General features: G+C 43.4%; 1 protein-coding gene across 6 annotated transcripts in view; it reads right to left on the bottom strand.

Annotated features, from left to right (window-relative positions):
* The window catches only part of ryr1a (ryanodine receptor 1a (skeletal)), a 50213-nt gene that overhangs the window by 29576 nt on the left and 5785 nt on the right, over positions 1-14852 (bottom strand). For all 6 annotated transcript variants that reach the window (XM_035178883.2, XM_035178880.2, XM_035178884.2 and 3 more), the window contains exons 5-48: positions 13422-13496; positions 13211-13289; positions 13026-13138; positions 12839-12938; positions 12650-12746; positions 11998-12072; positions 11740-11896; positions 11474-11638; positions 11269-11390; positions 10992-11178; positions 10733-10868; positions 10497-10592; positions 9902-10020; positions 9643-9776; positions 9274-9515; positions 8748-8940; positions 8418-8634; positions 8245-8349; positions 8039-8142; positions 7872-7955; positions 7585-7744; positions 7309-7456; positions 6966-7168; positions 6704-6878; positions 6401-6609; positions 5947-6299; positions 5730-5859; positions 5463-5623; positions 5207-5369; positions 5033-5119; positions 4697-4923; positions 4176-4614; positions 3518-4099; positions 3239-3439; positions 2674-2785; positions 2418-2561; positions 1803-2076; positions 1585-1699; positions 1356-1488; positions 1171-1265; positions 949-1084; positions 684-870; positions 469-580; positions 234-354 (exon numbers count right to left, since the gene is read on the bottom strand). In XM_035178883.2, the coding sequence (XP_035034774.1) occupies positions 234-354; positions 469-580; positions 684-870; positions 949-1084; positions 1171-1265; positions 1356-1488; positions 1585-1699; positions 1803-2076; positions 2418-2561; positions 2674-2785; positions 3239-3439; positions 3518-4099; positions 4176-4614; positions 4697-4923; positions 5033-5119; positions 5207-5369; positions 5463-5623; positions 5730-5859; positions 5947-6299; positions 6401-6609; positions 6704-6878; positions 6966-7168; positions 7309-7456; positions 7585-7744; positions 7872-7955; positions 8039-8142; positions 8245-8349; positions 8418-8634; positions 8748-8940; positions 9274-9515; positions 9643-9776; positions 9902-10020; positions 10497-10592; positions 10733-10868; positions 10992-11178; positions 11269-11390; positions 11474-11638; positions 11740-11896; positions 11998-12072; positions 12650-12746; positions 12839-12938; positions 13026-13138; positions 13211-13289; positions 13422-13496 (7267 nt within the window). The remainder of the gene's footprint in view (positions 1-233; positions 355-468; positions 581-683; positions 871-948; positions 1085-1170; positions 1266-1355; positions 1489-1584; positions 1700-1802; positions 2077-2417; positions 2562-2673; positions 2786-3238; positions 3440-3517; positions 4100-4175; positions 4615-4696; positions 4924-5032; positions 5120-5206; positions 5370-5462; positions 5624-5729; positions 5860-5946; positions 6300-6400; positions 6610-6703; positions 6879-6965; positions 7169-7308; positions 7457-7584; positions 7745-7871; positions 7956-8038; positions 8143-8244; positions 8350-8417; positions 8635-8747; positions 8941-9273; positions 9516-9642; positions 9777-9901; positions 10021-10496; positions 10593-10732; positions 10869-10991; positions 11179-11268; positions 11391-11473; positions 11639-11739; positions 11897-11997; positions 12073-12649; positions 12747-12838; positions 12939-13025; positions 13139-13210; positions 13290-13421; positions 13497-14852) is intronic.

Consider the following 14852-nt stretch of genomic DNA (forward strand, 5'->3'; position numbering starts at 1 on the left):
AATTTGCATGTAGGGTTGGTGATTTGTTTCTGAAACACTTTTTATCTTGCTTTTCAAAATCTTCTACCAGTTGTCAGTTTGCATTCATGTGTTTTGCGTAGCTTTGACACGAGGGCTGAAAGGATTTATCATTTGGATATTTTCAAAATGTAGCCGGCTCTTGCAAATTTTCCAGGATTAACAACCCTAGTGTTAATGTCACACAAATATATATAGTCTCCCCAAATGTTTACCTTTTCCTAAAGCAGGAATCTGAAGAGGAAGGCTGATGACTCCCACCAGATCCTCAAGAGGGACAAGAGACCTCAGAATGGCCCTGATCCTCAGAGCCTCACCCTTACCAGCCTGAATCAACTGTAGAGACAAAAGATCAGCTTTTCAATAGACATTTTCCATAAGATTTCCAATTCTTATATTTGTTCTTTCTCTCTAAGTCAAAGAAGCCACATTGGCTGCTAAATAGCTTACGTGCATCTCTGGAGCGCAGCGTCCCAGCAAGTCGATCAGAGCGGAGTAGAACGACATGATGGCATTTCCCAGGTGCACCCTGTTCTCTTCATGCTGCTCCTCTCCCCCAAACCTACAAGAAAATAAATTATGGCTCTAAATCTGTCTTCTTCAGCAACACTGGAGAAGAGAATAAATTCACTGATGCCTCATTATAAACAGCTAAGAGCTCTTACATTGGAAAGCGTCTGTCTTTCTTTACACTAGGCCCATCTCTTGCAGGGTCCTCTGATATCTTGATGGCCTCCTCTATTGCAGCCAGAAGACCATTGCCTCCTTCCCCTCTCAGGGCCGGACCAAAGCACTCAGGTCTGCGGATGAGGAGACGTACCACCACGTTGGCATTCTCTTCTACGCTCTCTCCTACAGGAGGAAAAGAAAAACACTGATATAAGCGAGGATGAACAACAGAAACAGTATATGGGCGTTAGAATTACATACCGTTGACGAATACAGCAAAACGAAGAAAGTCCAAGTATTTCTCTCCACCACATGGATTCCAACCAATGTCAGGGTAGCCTTTGGACAGCAGCATTGGGCAGCTCTGCAGTCCACATCCAGCTAAATACTTGACCACCTGGAAATAAATCAGTTTTACTCAAGTGATAACAGTGTAACAATTTTGCACAATGCTTGTTTAATACACATTGATTCCATTTTTACCATTTCCAGGTCCTGCTCCTGGAGAGCCAATGCAAGCTCATTGTTGTCGATACAAGACGCTGCAGCCACGTCCAAGGGGGTGGAGCCCCGCATTCCTAAAAAACGGCACATGTTGAAGAGCTTCGTCACAAATCAAGGATAAAATATGAGCAAGAATAATGCTGGAACTCAACAAAAACAATCACCAAGGCCGATGCCACTGTTCTGCAGAAGGTAGTTGAGGTGGTCAAACATAGAGCGCTGATTTTGGCGACTGATGCGACAGAAATAGCAAAGGAAACGGCAACAGTTTGTCACTACTCGCGGGAATCTGATCTCCTGTTGGAAGACAAGAAAAAGCCATGGTCTTATCACCTTCTTCAGTATATTCCCTGATGGCGATAAGAAGCAAGGTCTGGTGACTCAAAAACATACCTTTGAATCCCCACCGCCCAGTACATTAACCATGACCTCCATTACAGTTTCATGCATGCCCAGCGCTCGCATCAAGTTGGGGTGCTGGTAGAAAACTTTGTTACTCATGATGTTCCTGAGGGAAAGAAAAAATAAGTTACTCTACAGCCCCAGTAAAATGTTATTGAAAGGATTCACTTCAATAGGAAGATTTCAAGATGAATAAATCGTATATCCACCCGATGCTTTGAATCATTAGCCTCTCTTCCTCTGGACCCATCTGGACAATAAGCAGTGAGCGGATCTGTCCCAGGCACTCCAGCAGGTCCATAGTGTCCCGAATTGATACCGCATTGATGGTGTAGGCCTTGGGGAGGGCCCGCATGAGCTCGCCCAGCCCGTCGTACTGCCTGTGAAGGAGGCTGAACATCATGCGCACAAGCTCAGGGTTCTGGATGAATGATTCCTGGGCCCAGTGGATCATAGTATGGGAAATCAGCTCCTGCAGTGTGCCTAATAAACACATAACAAAGGGTTAAGCAGTAATGCAAAAGAAACGTCGTGCTGTAGTTATTGTGAGTGTCAAAGCCATTTTTGAAATATAAAGGTTCAACATATCCTCTATTTACAACTATACTTGTTAACAAAGCAATTTCTTGACTCAACAAGGGGCAAACAAAGCTGTTGCTACTGTATATGACCAATAATTACCAATATGACAAGTGATTTTTGTAATTATGGATTTCAATGCGTGTCACTTTGAAAAGCAAAGTAAAATACTGATGCTCTTACGATTTTTTTCAAGTAAAATATTGGTCTGCAAAAGCTGCATTTTTATTGCCGTTGAGACTCACTTGGTTTTTTATCTTCCTGTGGCTCCGGCTCCAGCTCCACCTTCTTCTCGTGGAATTTCTTCACCTTTACCAGCAAACGTAACAGTCGTCCACGGAGAGAATAATCCACTTCCTCCTCTTGCCCTTCTTCTTCAATATGAACACCTGAGAGTGAAGTTTTGAAGAACTTATTGCAACTTATGTCTAAACCTGCCATGCGCAGTGTTAACTTTAAATTCTGATGTACGCAGACTTGAATCTATAGATGGAAACTGACCACAGTGGACCAGCAGAACATTGTGAAAAACCAGCAGGGATTCTCGGACCTCATCAGGAATGGGGCTTTCTTCATCTTCAGCGCAGTTCTTGAAGTTCATGAGCATGTTGACCTTTGTAAATATGACAAAAAACGTATATAAGCAAATGTGCTCATTTAATTAATTCCCATAATATGGCTAACCATTAAAACAATTTCAAACTCAAGTTCTTGAATGAAAGCACTGACTGTTCTGGGTTTCTATGACAGGATATAGTGGACATATATGCACCCAAATTAAAATTTCCAAGGTTATCAGCTAGATCTAGAGTACATTTTAAACCAGCTGCACTAAGAAATCTAAACTGTGGTAGTATGTCACATAAACCTACCTTTTTTAGTCGATTTGTACCAGAACAAATTAAAATACACACGAATGCAGAAGTTAGCACAGAAATACAGGCTAGATTCCTGTTCACCTTTTCCAACAGTGTTTGAGAGTTTTAAGAATTACGATTTTCTTTAACTTAACACTGTTCAACACAATTAAACAATCATCAAATGTACTACTTTTTTTTAAGTGTACCTGCTCCTGTGGTGGGGACCGAAATTCTCGGGTCTTGCGGGCGGTCTCGGCCGCACTCATGGTGAAGGCCAGCATCAGTTCGTTGTAGCGATGCCTCTGGTTGGACTGGATCTGGCTGACGAACTGGTCAGAAAAGGCAGTGATGGCCTCCACTCTGTGACGTAGCTCGCAGTCACAGAAATACTGCAGTAGAACGCACATCTGAAGGACAAAAGCAATGTGAATCATTAATACTGTGAGGTAGATACTAATAATTGTTCTAAAATAGAACATAGGTACCTGTAATTTGACAGACTCTGGAAGCTTCATCTGGAAAAGTCCTTGCTCCAGATGTTCTTCTTTAGCTTCCCCTTCTTTAGTCTCTGCAGGTTTCATCTCTTTCTCCGTTTCCTCTGCACCTTTTTCACCATTTGTTTGCTCGATCTTGTTCCCCACGTCATTGCGTGGCATGATCGCTTCTGCCTCCTCTAATTCTTCCTCTTCGTCGATCTCTTCCTCCTCCTCATCCTCACCCAAGCCGTCATCCTCATATTCCTCTTCTTCTTCCTCCGCAGCTTCCTGCTCTCCTTCCTTCACCGCTCCGTGTTTTGGAGGAGCTTTTTGTTCCTTCTCTTCCTTCGACTTGGCGCTCTCCTCGGCAAGCTCCTCGTCTTTCTTGCTACTGAAGACCGTGGGCTCAATCATCTTCAGAATGTGTGTGACGTCTTCATCATCGAACACACCCATGATGAGGAGAGTACTGATGAGCTTCAGGATGGGAACAAAGTGAAACTCGACACTACCTCCCACAGGATCCCTCATGGCTTGACCACCGTCTTGCACTGCCTCAGTCAGCATGTTTAGGGCCTTGGTCTTTAACACCTGGAAATACAAGACACTTAAAATTATTAGTGTCTCTGGAGCACCTTAAATACACGTAATACCTGTACCAGCTCACCTGTAAGGGGATGACTGGACTCAGTGTGTAGATGTCTTGATCTGTTCCCACAAAGCCAATAGAAGAGAAATGGAGTTTGGGACGTAGACATGTCGTGAGGCCGACCCCAGGTAAAGCGTGAGATTTGTCTGAGTACAGGGTAATACTGCGTGTCTCATCCGTCATTGGAACTATGAATTCCTTGTTGGTTCCCAGTCGGTTCCTCTTGGCAGACTCCAGGTGCATGCTGATGAGCAGGTCGTAGAAGCCACTCCTCATTGGTCCGGGTAGGTAGGTGTTCTCGATGGCGTAGAAGAGCTGGGATTCATCCACGTGGCTGCACAGAGCGTGAGCCACGCGATTGTTTCCCAGAGCACACACTGAGCCGTACAGCTTCAGAGTATGATAGTGGAACTTCAGCAGGTCCATACGTTCAGACAGCTCCAGGATGTCGATACACCTGGGAAATGTTAAGAGGTTATTTTTGCTGAAAAAATTAAAAATAAACTCTGTCATTCCTAGCAATGTTTATTAGCTCTAACCTGTTCTCCTCTGGAATGTGGAGGGCCATCATGGTGAGCGGCTCCTTACACTGCACCAGCCAGCCCAGTCTCTCACTAATACGGCCTGTCTCCGGATCCAGGAAGTGGTTGGGCATGCGGCTCCAGATGACCGGGGTTAACATTTGGACGTCCAGTCTAGGAGGGCACTGGGGGACGGCATTCTTGCGCTCACTCCGGAACATGGCGGCAGAGATTGGCATAATGTTCTGGTAAGACGGGTAAAGGATGACAGGTGATGTATTAAAGAAGACAGTTTCAGAGCAAATGTATAAAATACGATTATAGTCTTGATTGTGAAGATCACAGTAGACCGACCTTGAGCTTGCCCAGTTCAAACTGAATCATATTCTGACTGGAAGGAAGCACGAAGACAGCTGGGAACAGCTTTGTGTTGGGCTCCACCTGCAGTAGGTGAACATGGCATGTTTGCATTAAACGACGGAGCCTTTAAAAGGAATGGTATCAATACGAGATTGAAGCTTTTCTGACCTGGTAAAATGTGTTTATCTCTTTTCCATTAGCGGTGAAAGTCATGAGTCCTGTGTCCAGATCAATAAGACAGCCAATCACAAAATCCTCCTGACTGACTCTGGTCTGCTGGGAGCTGCTGAACTCCCCTCCACAAACCATGTAGCAGTTACTGCGTTTTATACTGACGAAAACAGACAAAAGGAAATCACCAGATGCCAATATTTGAATGAAAACATGCAATTTTTTTGTTTATCTGTCAACAAGAGGAACATACCTGCCGTGAATGTTGCCTTTATCATCACCTACAGTGACTGTAACATTTCTCACTTTGCTGATGTCAAAATGAAGGTCGTACTGGTGATAGTCAGGTGTGATCCAGCCCACCCACACGCCACTGGGCTCCTGTCCCGCAAACACTCGCACAGAGTAGTAATACTAGTGAAAAAAAAAGGAGATGGTTGGATATAAACATTACAAGATTATAACAGTGCTGACAGACAAGTTCAATGTGAAAAATAACAAATTTAAGTTATAGCCATACTGTCGTGGTGTTGAGGATAATGTCAACATCGTCCCTGTCGTCTGGCACCACATCCTCCATTAAGCGGGGCATGGTGGGAACAAGAGGCGGTGGTGATATAAGCGCAGCCTTCTTAGCCTTGAAGAGGAATCTGCAAATAACGGCAGCAGTTGGTCACAATAAATCAAAAAGTAAATAGTATCCAAACTGTAGCAAATCGAGCTGCATGATTCGGTACCCTTTCTTCTTGCTTTTCTCAGTTGAGGCATCCTTCTCATTCTCTCCGTTCTTGGGGATCTCTTTGGGCACAGAGGGTTCTTTCTTCTCCTCCTCCTGCTCTTTGCGACTGGCAGACTTCTTGAGTATTTCAAAATCAGAGTCCGGGTCCACCTCGATCACCTCATCCTCAGGGATGGTCAGTGTACGGGTAAGGAGGGTGGTGCCTGCTGTGACTTTGAAGGTCTCGTGAAACTCAACTGGCATACTGAGCCTGAAGAACAGCAGATCTGTGTTGGCGTTCTGAGATCCGAATGTCTTGTGGGTCGCTTTGAGGCAAGGGGCGGATTCCACTGTCCCATCAACACGGGACACCTAAGGCATAAATAAAAAGAGGGCAGGTGGTGATCGAGAAAATAGTAAGAAAATAATGACTTTTACATTTCATCAAAACCCTGACAACTGATGCACAATACCTCAATGTGAGGATGATCAGTAGGCACAATATTAAACTGGGGAAGGCTCTTGCTGAACCACATGGTGATGTCTCTCTTCATGTTGATGGCAAAGGGTTCAAATCCCTCCTGCAGGCCACAGATGGTAAAGTAACGAAGACTGCTGACGTTCTGACCCAAGTTGATCCTTCCGACCTGGGAAAGGCCCAGACTGCACACGGGTATAAATCCTGGGGATGTTTAAAACGTACGTGACATTCATCAAAAACACAGACCCACGTGTAATGTCTGAGAACATTTGCTATCATCTCTCACTCTACTTACCTTCCCCAATCTCAATATCCTTAAAGGCCATCTCTGAGCCTGAGTCACTGATCAACATTTCCCCATTGAGTGTGAACATGATGTTCATCTCTGTCAGGTCGATCATACAACCCACCACGTCACCGGATTGCCACTGACGACCAAATGACTCATTTCCCACATGCCAACGTTGAGCCTGAAAAAGAAAAAAATGATTTTCGATTGTAGTATCACAGAGGATTTGACATCGTTCACAAGCATTTAAACTCAGCCTTGCTCAGACCTTGAAACCATTGAAGACGTATGCCAACTCATCTGCACCGAGTTCAGTGTCTGCACGAACATTGGGTCTTGCCCAGCCCACTCTCATCTCCCCGACTGTCACAGCCTCAAACTCAAAGTACCACTTCCCCTGAGTGACAGCGTAAGATTTCTCTGCTCGGAACACTCGGATCTTATCTCCACGGGTGCTGCCTGGTCCAATGCCTACATGAACACGAACAAAACAGAATTTACAAGAAAAAACTTTTACATTCAACAAAAGGCTTGTGTTTCTAATAATGAATCTTATAGGTCTAGATAAAAATATATATTCATCCTGCTTATAGATAGCAGTGTAAACGTACAGCCCTCCTGGTCAGGTGGTTCTATATTGTAACCATATCCAATGAGAGTGCGAACAGCTGCAGAAACTGTGTCTCTGTTCGTTTTCTTAGTCTTTTCGTCAAGTAGGTTGTATGGAACCAAGCGCGGATTGCGCTTGTTCATTATATCCTGCAAAACAAAATATCACAAAGGGACATGGAGTAAAATATGAAAAAAAAACTTTCATTCACCATGCATCCATAGATATATCTAGACACATGTGTATTATTACTATTGTTATCATCATAGGGTGGTACCTGGACAATGCTGTATGTCCAGCCCTGGCGAACTCGGTCTCTTGCCCACACGTTGTGTCCATTTTCTGCCAGTCTCTCAACAAGAGTGTTTTGATTTGGGGTCAGCTTGACGTGGTTGAGGTCCAGAGGCGCCGGCTTATATCCACTACTCTGCATGTAACTAATGAAAAATGCTTTATGATCAGAAATGGTTGTGGAGAGTTTTCTGAAGTCATCAGCAGTATAAATGATCAAAAAGAGGCAATGTCACAAAATTTATAGAAATAAAGGTATGCACTGCATCTCACGTTTTGGGGAGCTTGGTCCTTTTCAGATTCTCCTCTGCTTTCTCATCACCCATCCCTACATGGCAGCCTAGTGCCAGCAGAGTCCTTTGATTTGAATCACACATGTCATTAGAAAGACAAACAGACAAAAGCACAGCGCCGTTAATCAAGTGAGGTCACTGACTTACTTCAGTGTCTCTCCTGACATGGCTAAATTGTAGTTCTTCTCTGGTTCAGGCAGACTCTGGAAATCCACCAGGCAGGGATGCAGCTTCTTGTTGTCGTCACGAAACTTGATTTAACAAAAGTAAATTGCAAATATTTTAAAATAACATTGTTTGTATACACAACATAATTTTCCATGATAAAAATAACCAATGCTGAAAATACTCACTGGTCCGTAGGTCCATCCTTGTTCAATGCGAGTAACAGCCCATAACTCGTGGCTATTTTCTGCAAGCTTCTCTCGAATGCGTTCCAAATGAGGAGGCAACACAATCTGAAAGGAGAATAAATTCAGCGCAGGGGAACAGATAAAAATGAAAAGGAGATGGAATAAGGTTTCACCTGTATCGTGTCCACGGGGCAAGGAGTGAAAGCTGTGTGTGAGAGGGACTGAGTTGGACCTAGCAGGTTGCGGATGCCTTCGAAATCATGCTTATACTCCTTGATGGGCTCAATCCGCAAACGGTCCCTGGGAAGCACTGCCTCATAGCAAGGAGCGTAGCCGGGGGGTGGTAGGAACTTGAAATCCCCATGACGCCCTCCGAGAAGAAATCGCAACCTTGAAGTTAGAGTGGAAAATTGTCATTGGTCCCATGTCTCATCTGTACTGTGCTTATGAAACAAAGGAATACATTTGTAGTATACATTTATTCATAATTAACAATGTCGTACTTAACGCCCGCAGAGAAGCTGACAGCGGGAAAAAACAGGCTGTCCAGGTTGAAGTTCTCAAACATTCCTTGAACAGGATGCCCGTTGATGCGAAAGGAAATGCTCGGCACGCTCAGATCCAAACAGCAGCTTATGACGTCCTCTGCTGCCAGGATGTGCTGATTGGGTGTGGCAACGTGACGCGGAACACGTCCTATGGACCCATGGAGGAAGTAGTTAGGTTATGTTGTTATGTCAATAATTATTTGTTTTCTTTATGTTTTGTCGGTCTAATTTTACTAATTGTTACGTGTATGTGAGATTTATTTTGTAGTATCAAGCAAAAGCACATAAGCTTTTGTTTTCACAGAAGACGATTTGGAAATGTTGTAATAGAAACAACCATGGCCCAGTAAGATGTGACCTTGTGAGCCAGCATGAACAATACCAGAATAGAGTTTTAAGTAACCATCATACATGTCAACTTAATCTTCAAAATCTGAGCAGGGGGCGGAGCTGCTCTTTAATTATAACATGTTTATTTTACCTGACCAGAGGTTAAGTCCGTCGAAACTGTAGGAGTAGAGGTCGTCCCCGACGCCGTTAGCACCCCAGCCTTCACCTCCACCAGGGTAAGGACTATAGCCCTCCGTCAGAGCCCAGCCCACACGCAGGTGATAAGCCTGAGCCGTGAGGAATGGCTCCACGTGGTCCACCATCACCTCAAAATACCACTTCTTATACTGAGTGGATCCTTCACATGTTCCAAGGAAAATGTTGGGTCTCATGCTGAGAGAGGTTTACAATACAAAGAGATGACTCAGAGCAGATGCTTTAAAAACAGGACAGAGGACAGACAACAGAGCACAAAGCATTTTGAGTCCGTCCTTAAACGTGCTCATAAAAACTCACCCACCTGGTTACATAATTGATAATGTTGGTTTGAAGTAGTAGGTCACGACCTGGAAGTAGATTCTCTGTGATGAGATTCTGATTTGACCTCACAGCCACCCCATTACACACACACAGAGAACAGAGCACATCCAACACCTGGGAAGACAAAGTGGACGGAAATCCATGACACTGTTCTTGTGCTGCCTTGTAGCTCGATATTTGATATATTTTAAAGAACAAGTGAACTGCAATAAACTCCTAAGCTTTAGGCTATTCCTGACCTTGTGATTGCGTCCATGTTTATCCAGCAGGGAGATGATTGATTTGATGTGATTCTCCTGGATAATGTTCAACACCTCTGGACTCTCAATCAGAACACAATACAACACCTCCAGGATTCCTGTCATGAAAATGTGACCGTAACAGATTAACAGAATTTACCAATAAATATATGAGCCTTTCACATTTTACATGAAAACTATATGTTTATTCTCTTAATTCAAGAGATTTTTTTATTGCCTAATATTGGGTTTGGCATCCCCCCCGAAAAATCAATATCAGCTGACCTCTAGACAATATATGAATACATGAAAATGTTTTTTTACATTGTATGGTCAAAAAGCACAAAGCACAATACAATTAAGTACACTCTTTGAAAAAATAAAAGAGTTAGAGCGGTTTTGACAAAACATTACAGCTTCACGTAGTTGGTGTTTGTTACAGAAATATTACATATAGATCACTTTGTGTATGGTGTTTGTAACCAGATGACAGGACAAATCACCAATTTATACTGGTGACAAACACCCCAGCTTTCTTCACAGTTGCTACATTGTTCATTTTACATTTAAATGAGCTTCTGTTTGACTTGTTTACCTGAAGACGCCTCCAAACGATCGAGTTTGCTGACCAACCAGTCGAGGTTATCACAGAACAAAGCACAGTTTGCACGATTCCCTCTGATCAAAGACGCTTCATGAAAGAATAAAAGCAGAGAAACAATTGTTAATGCATCATATTCACTAACACAAAAAGGAGCAGGATGTGGGAAACTGACAAATCTAAAATCACTGTGAATGCATAGAACAGAAAATGAGATGGATATACTGTACCTAGCAGTTCATACAGTAGATTGACTATCTCCTTCCAGGACTCTGCAGCTTCCTCCCCTGCATACTCTGAGAAGTGGGCTGCTGTGTTGTAGACATTGAGCCGATCAACACAGTCCAGAACATGAGTAATCATCCCCTGTTCAAAACAATAAAAAACAAATGAAGAACTGAAATACGTTATTGAATTAAAAATAAATCAACCAAACTAAAATTGTAATCCAAACATGCAACTGTTAAACATTTCTATGTGAAGACCGACCTCTTCCTGGAAGAGGTTCTGTCTGTTCTTGAGGGAGCGAAGCTTGAACTGTTTGTCCTCGTGCTCCAGCTCCTCCTCGGGGGGTCTGAAGTAGAAAATGAGGTCCTGCAGGGAGAGCACCACAGCGTCCATAGGCAGAGATGGGGGATTGGAAGATTTGTTTTTCCCACTGAGAGCATCTAGACCTCTGAGGACATGAAAAGAACATGATGAGAATACACACAAAAACAAAAGCATGGCTATTAGCATTGATTTGAATAAAATATAACTAAAGTACTTGATGAACTGGTTGAAGAGGCCTGTTGTGCTGTGAATCATTCTGGCTGCTTGGGACTCTTCGGTCTGAGATCTGGCCACTGTGAGCGCATCATCCATGTGACCTTCTTTATGGAGTATTGCCTAAAAATTGAATATACAGTAGGTGCTCTGAAAACCCAGGTTTACATTCATGCACTAGATGCTGACTTGAAATGTTGCCTCACCTTTCTTTTTAAAGGACCTAGACGGGCAGATTTTGCATCGACAGCAGCGTATGTAAGCCAGAGGCCTGTTGATACGTGCTGTACGAAGCACATGGACTCTCCATACTTGATCTCAGGAATGCCCATTCCTTCCACATCTCGCTTCTGGGTCACTTCGATTTTTTCCTGTAGTTTGAAATAAAAAAGTGTAAGAATTGCTATACTGCACAATGGATTCTCAAACAGTTGGCTGAGATCTGGCAAAGTCAGCTTTGTACGACAGTGACCTTTGAAATTCTGAAGCAGAAGGCTGACATCTTGGAAACGGCCTTCTCCGGGTCCACCAGCAGCAGTCCTTTCTCTTCATCCAGACAGAGGTACCTGCCTGTTGTTATGTGACGGATCCGGAAAGACTGGCCCCATTTAATGTGACCTCCGCTCCAACTATCAAGAGAATGAATGAGTGAGCATCAGTATGGTGTAAATTCCCTGAAAGTGAATGATTGAAAAACACATGCTGTTAAACGAGAGGAATCAAGACACACCCGATACGTAGCGGCTCCAGTCTCCATAAGGACCTGGCATGGCTGCATACAGCCCCTCCTTCATAATGAGCAACTCTGAAAGAAACAAAAACATGTCAGTCAATGATGTGGAATGAGCAGCAGGATATTACATTTTGACAAATTCCTAAATGTTTTGGATTATTACCCCTCTTCCTGGAAAGCAGTGGTTTGAGTTTGTTTCAATAAACTATGAGAATCATTGCAATGAACATTTTTCAGTTATCCCATCGTCATGAAGTAACACAAATTGCAAGCTGAAAATTCTCTGATGGTGTGTTCAAGGACCCTATGGCCAATTTTACCTGCTGAAAAACATGTTGCCAAAGAAACCTTACCATGCAAGCAAAAACACAAAAAAATGAGTAAACATTGTATGATATGCTTCGGAATTAGTTTGATGGTTCAATGACCTGTTATATAGTGAAAAGTGTTGCATCTAAAATTATCAGAATCAGGCTCAGCAAGTTCAAGAGTAATGCTGAACTGATCAGTTAAAAAGACTGAGATGTCATTCAAAACAAACATTTATTTCCAATATTCAGAGATTAACTTTGCTTGGTAAAATATACACAGTTTTGCTTTATATCGTTAACCTGAATCATATTATGACATCTTCTGCAGTTAAACCAACCTGCGCTGGTCGTCCCCTTGTTCAGCTCCAGGGATTGCCAAGCACTCATCCATGTGACCATGGAACAGTCTGAGCACATAACCTCCAGTCAGAAAACCTGGAGAGGGCGAGAGTCATATCCCTGAGTGAGAGTTGACAGGTCCATGAAGAAAAGAGATTTTATTTTTTAGCAACAGCAGAATTACTGACCTTCAGCCAGCTCACATCCCGACATCACAGGCGTCATGGTCCACAGCGTTTGCATGAAGGAAGCATCGACCATCAAGTCGCCACTGGCATAGGACAGATGCTGAAAAGAGAGCATGTGGTAATTCTCTTGAGAATTGTAGCCAACAAATTGTCAGTTACTGTGAAAGTAAGTAAAAATTGTGGTTACCAGGTATCGCTCTGAAGATACACTGACAAGAATGAGGTCATCTCCCACCCTGACCTTCTCGCCTTCAGACCTCTGCTTTGAGGCTGGATGGATGGTCCACCAGCAGGCCTCCCCTGGGACAGAAAAAAATATTTAGGATACAGAGCTTGTGTGGAACACAAATGACCAGTAAGGTTCATAGCTACCTGTGGAGTCCTCCTGCAAGCCCACATCAAAAGCCAGTTTGTCCGTCAGTGAACGCGAAGTAGTCAAACAGCACAAGTACTGCAGGATGGAGAGTTGGTTTCAGACATACATTCAGATTAGAGAGTAATCAACTGCAAGGTGAGCTGCTGCTTAGTGGAAAAGACATCAAGGAGCAGCAGAAGCCACATACTGGATTGTAAATGTGCTCACCATGCTGGAGTGTGTGTGCTTAAGGAGGATGGCGTGTCCATACAGTAGCGTTCTGTGACCCCCTCCTTGTGATGACTGCGTGAAAAGGTAGAGGCAAAGTCAGTTAAATGAACAAAAGATGAAAAGAGATTTTCATATTCAAAGTTGTCCCTTGAAACCCCCTCACGGTGATAACTTAAAGGCAATATAGAAAAAACAATAGGGCCATTCTACAGACAGCAACGGGAAACAAGGAATAAAAACTACAGGTATGTCTGACAAACCCTAACCCGAAAAGTAGGTGTAAGAAACTGGAAGCACACGAAGTTGTCTCATAAATGGAGAAAGGTTATATTATACACTACCGTTCAAAAGTTTGGGGTCACCCAGACAATTTCGTGTTTTCCATGAAAACTCACACTTTTATTTATCAAATGAGTTGCAAAATGAATAGAAAATATAGTCAAGACATTGACAAGGTTAGAAATAATGATTTTTATTTGAAATATTAATTTTGTTCTTCAAACTTTGCTTTCGTCAAAGAATGCTCCATTTGCAGCAGTTACAGCATTGCAGACCTTTGGCATTCTAGCTGTTAATTTGTTGAGGTAATCTGTAGAAATTTCACCCCACGCTTCCTGAAGCACCTCCCACAAGTTGCATTGGCTTGATGGGCACTTCTTGCGTACCATACGGTCAAGCTGCTCCCACAACAGCTCAATGGGGTTGAGATCTGGTGACTGCGCTGGCCACTCCATTACAGACAGCATACCAGCTGCCTGCTTCTTCCCTAAATAGTTCTTGCATAATTTGGAGGTGTGCTTTGGGTCATTGTCCTGTTGTAGGAGGAAATTGGCTCCAATCAAGCGCTGTCCACAGGGTATGGCATGGCATTGCAAAATGGAGTGATAGCCTTCCTTATTTAAAATCCCTTTTACCTTGTACAAATCTCCCACTTTACCAGCACCAAAGCAGCCCCAGACCATCACATTACCTCCACCATGCTTGACAGATGGCGTCAGGCACTCTTCCAGCATCTTTTCACCTGTTCTGCGTCTCACAAATGTTCTTCTGTGTGATCCAAACACCTCAAACTTTGATTCGTCTGTCCATAACACTTTTTTCCAATCTTCCTCTGTCCAATGTCTGTGTTCTTTTGCCCATATCAATCTTTTCATTTTATTGGCCAGTCTCGGATATGGCTTTTTCTTTGCCACTCTGCCTAGAAGGCCAGCATCCCGGGTCGCCTCTTCACTGTAGACGTTGACACTGGCGTTTGCGGGTACCATTTAAAGAAGCTGCCAGTTGAGGACCTGTGAGGCGTCTATTTCTCAAACTAGAGACTCTAATATACTTGTCTTCTTGCTGAGTTGTGCACCGGGGCCTCCCACTTCTCTTTCTACTCTGGTTAGAGCCCGTTTGTGCTGTTCTCTGAAGGGAGTAGTACACACC

Source organism: Hippoglossus stenolepis, chromosome 15, assembly GCF_022539355.2.
Source record: "Hippoglossus stenolepis isolate QCI-W04-F060 chromosome 15, HSTE1.2, whole genome shotgun sequence".
Taxonomy (NCBI): domain Eukaryota; kingdom Metazoa; phylum Chordata; class Actinopteri; order Pleuronectiformes; family Pleuronectidae; genus Hippoglossus; species Hippoglossus stenolepis.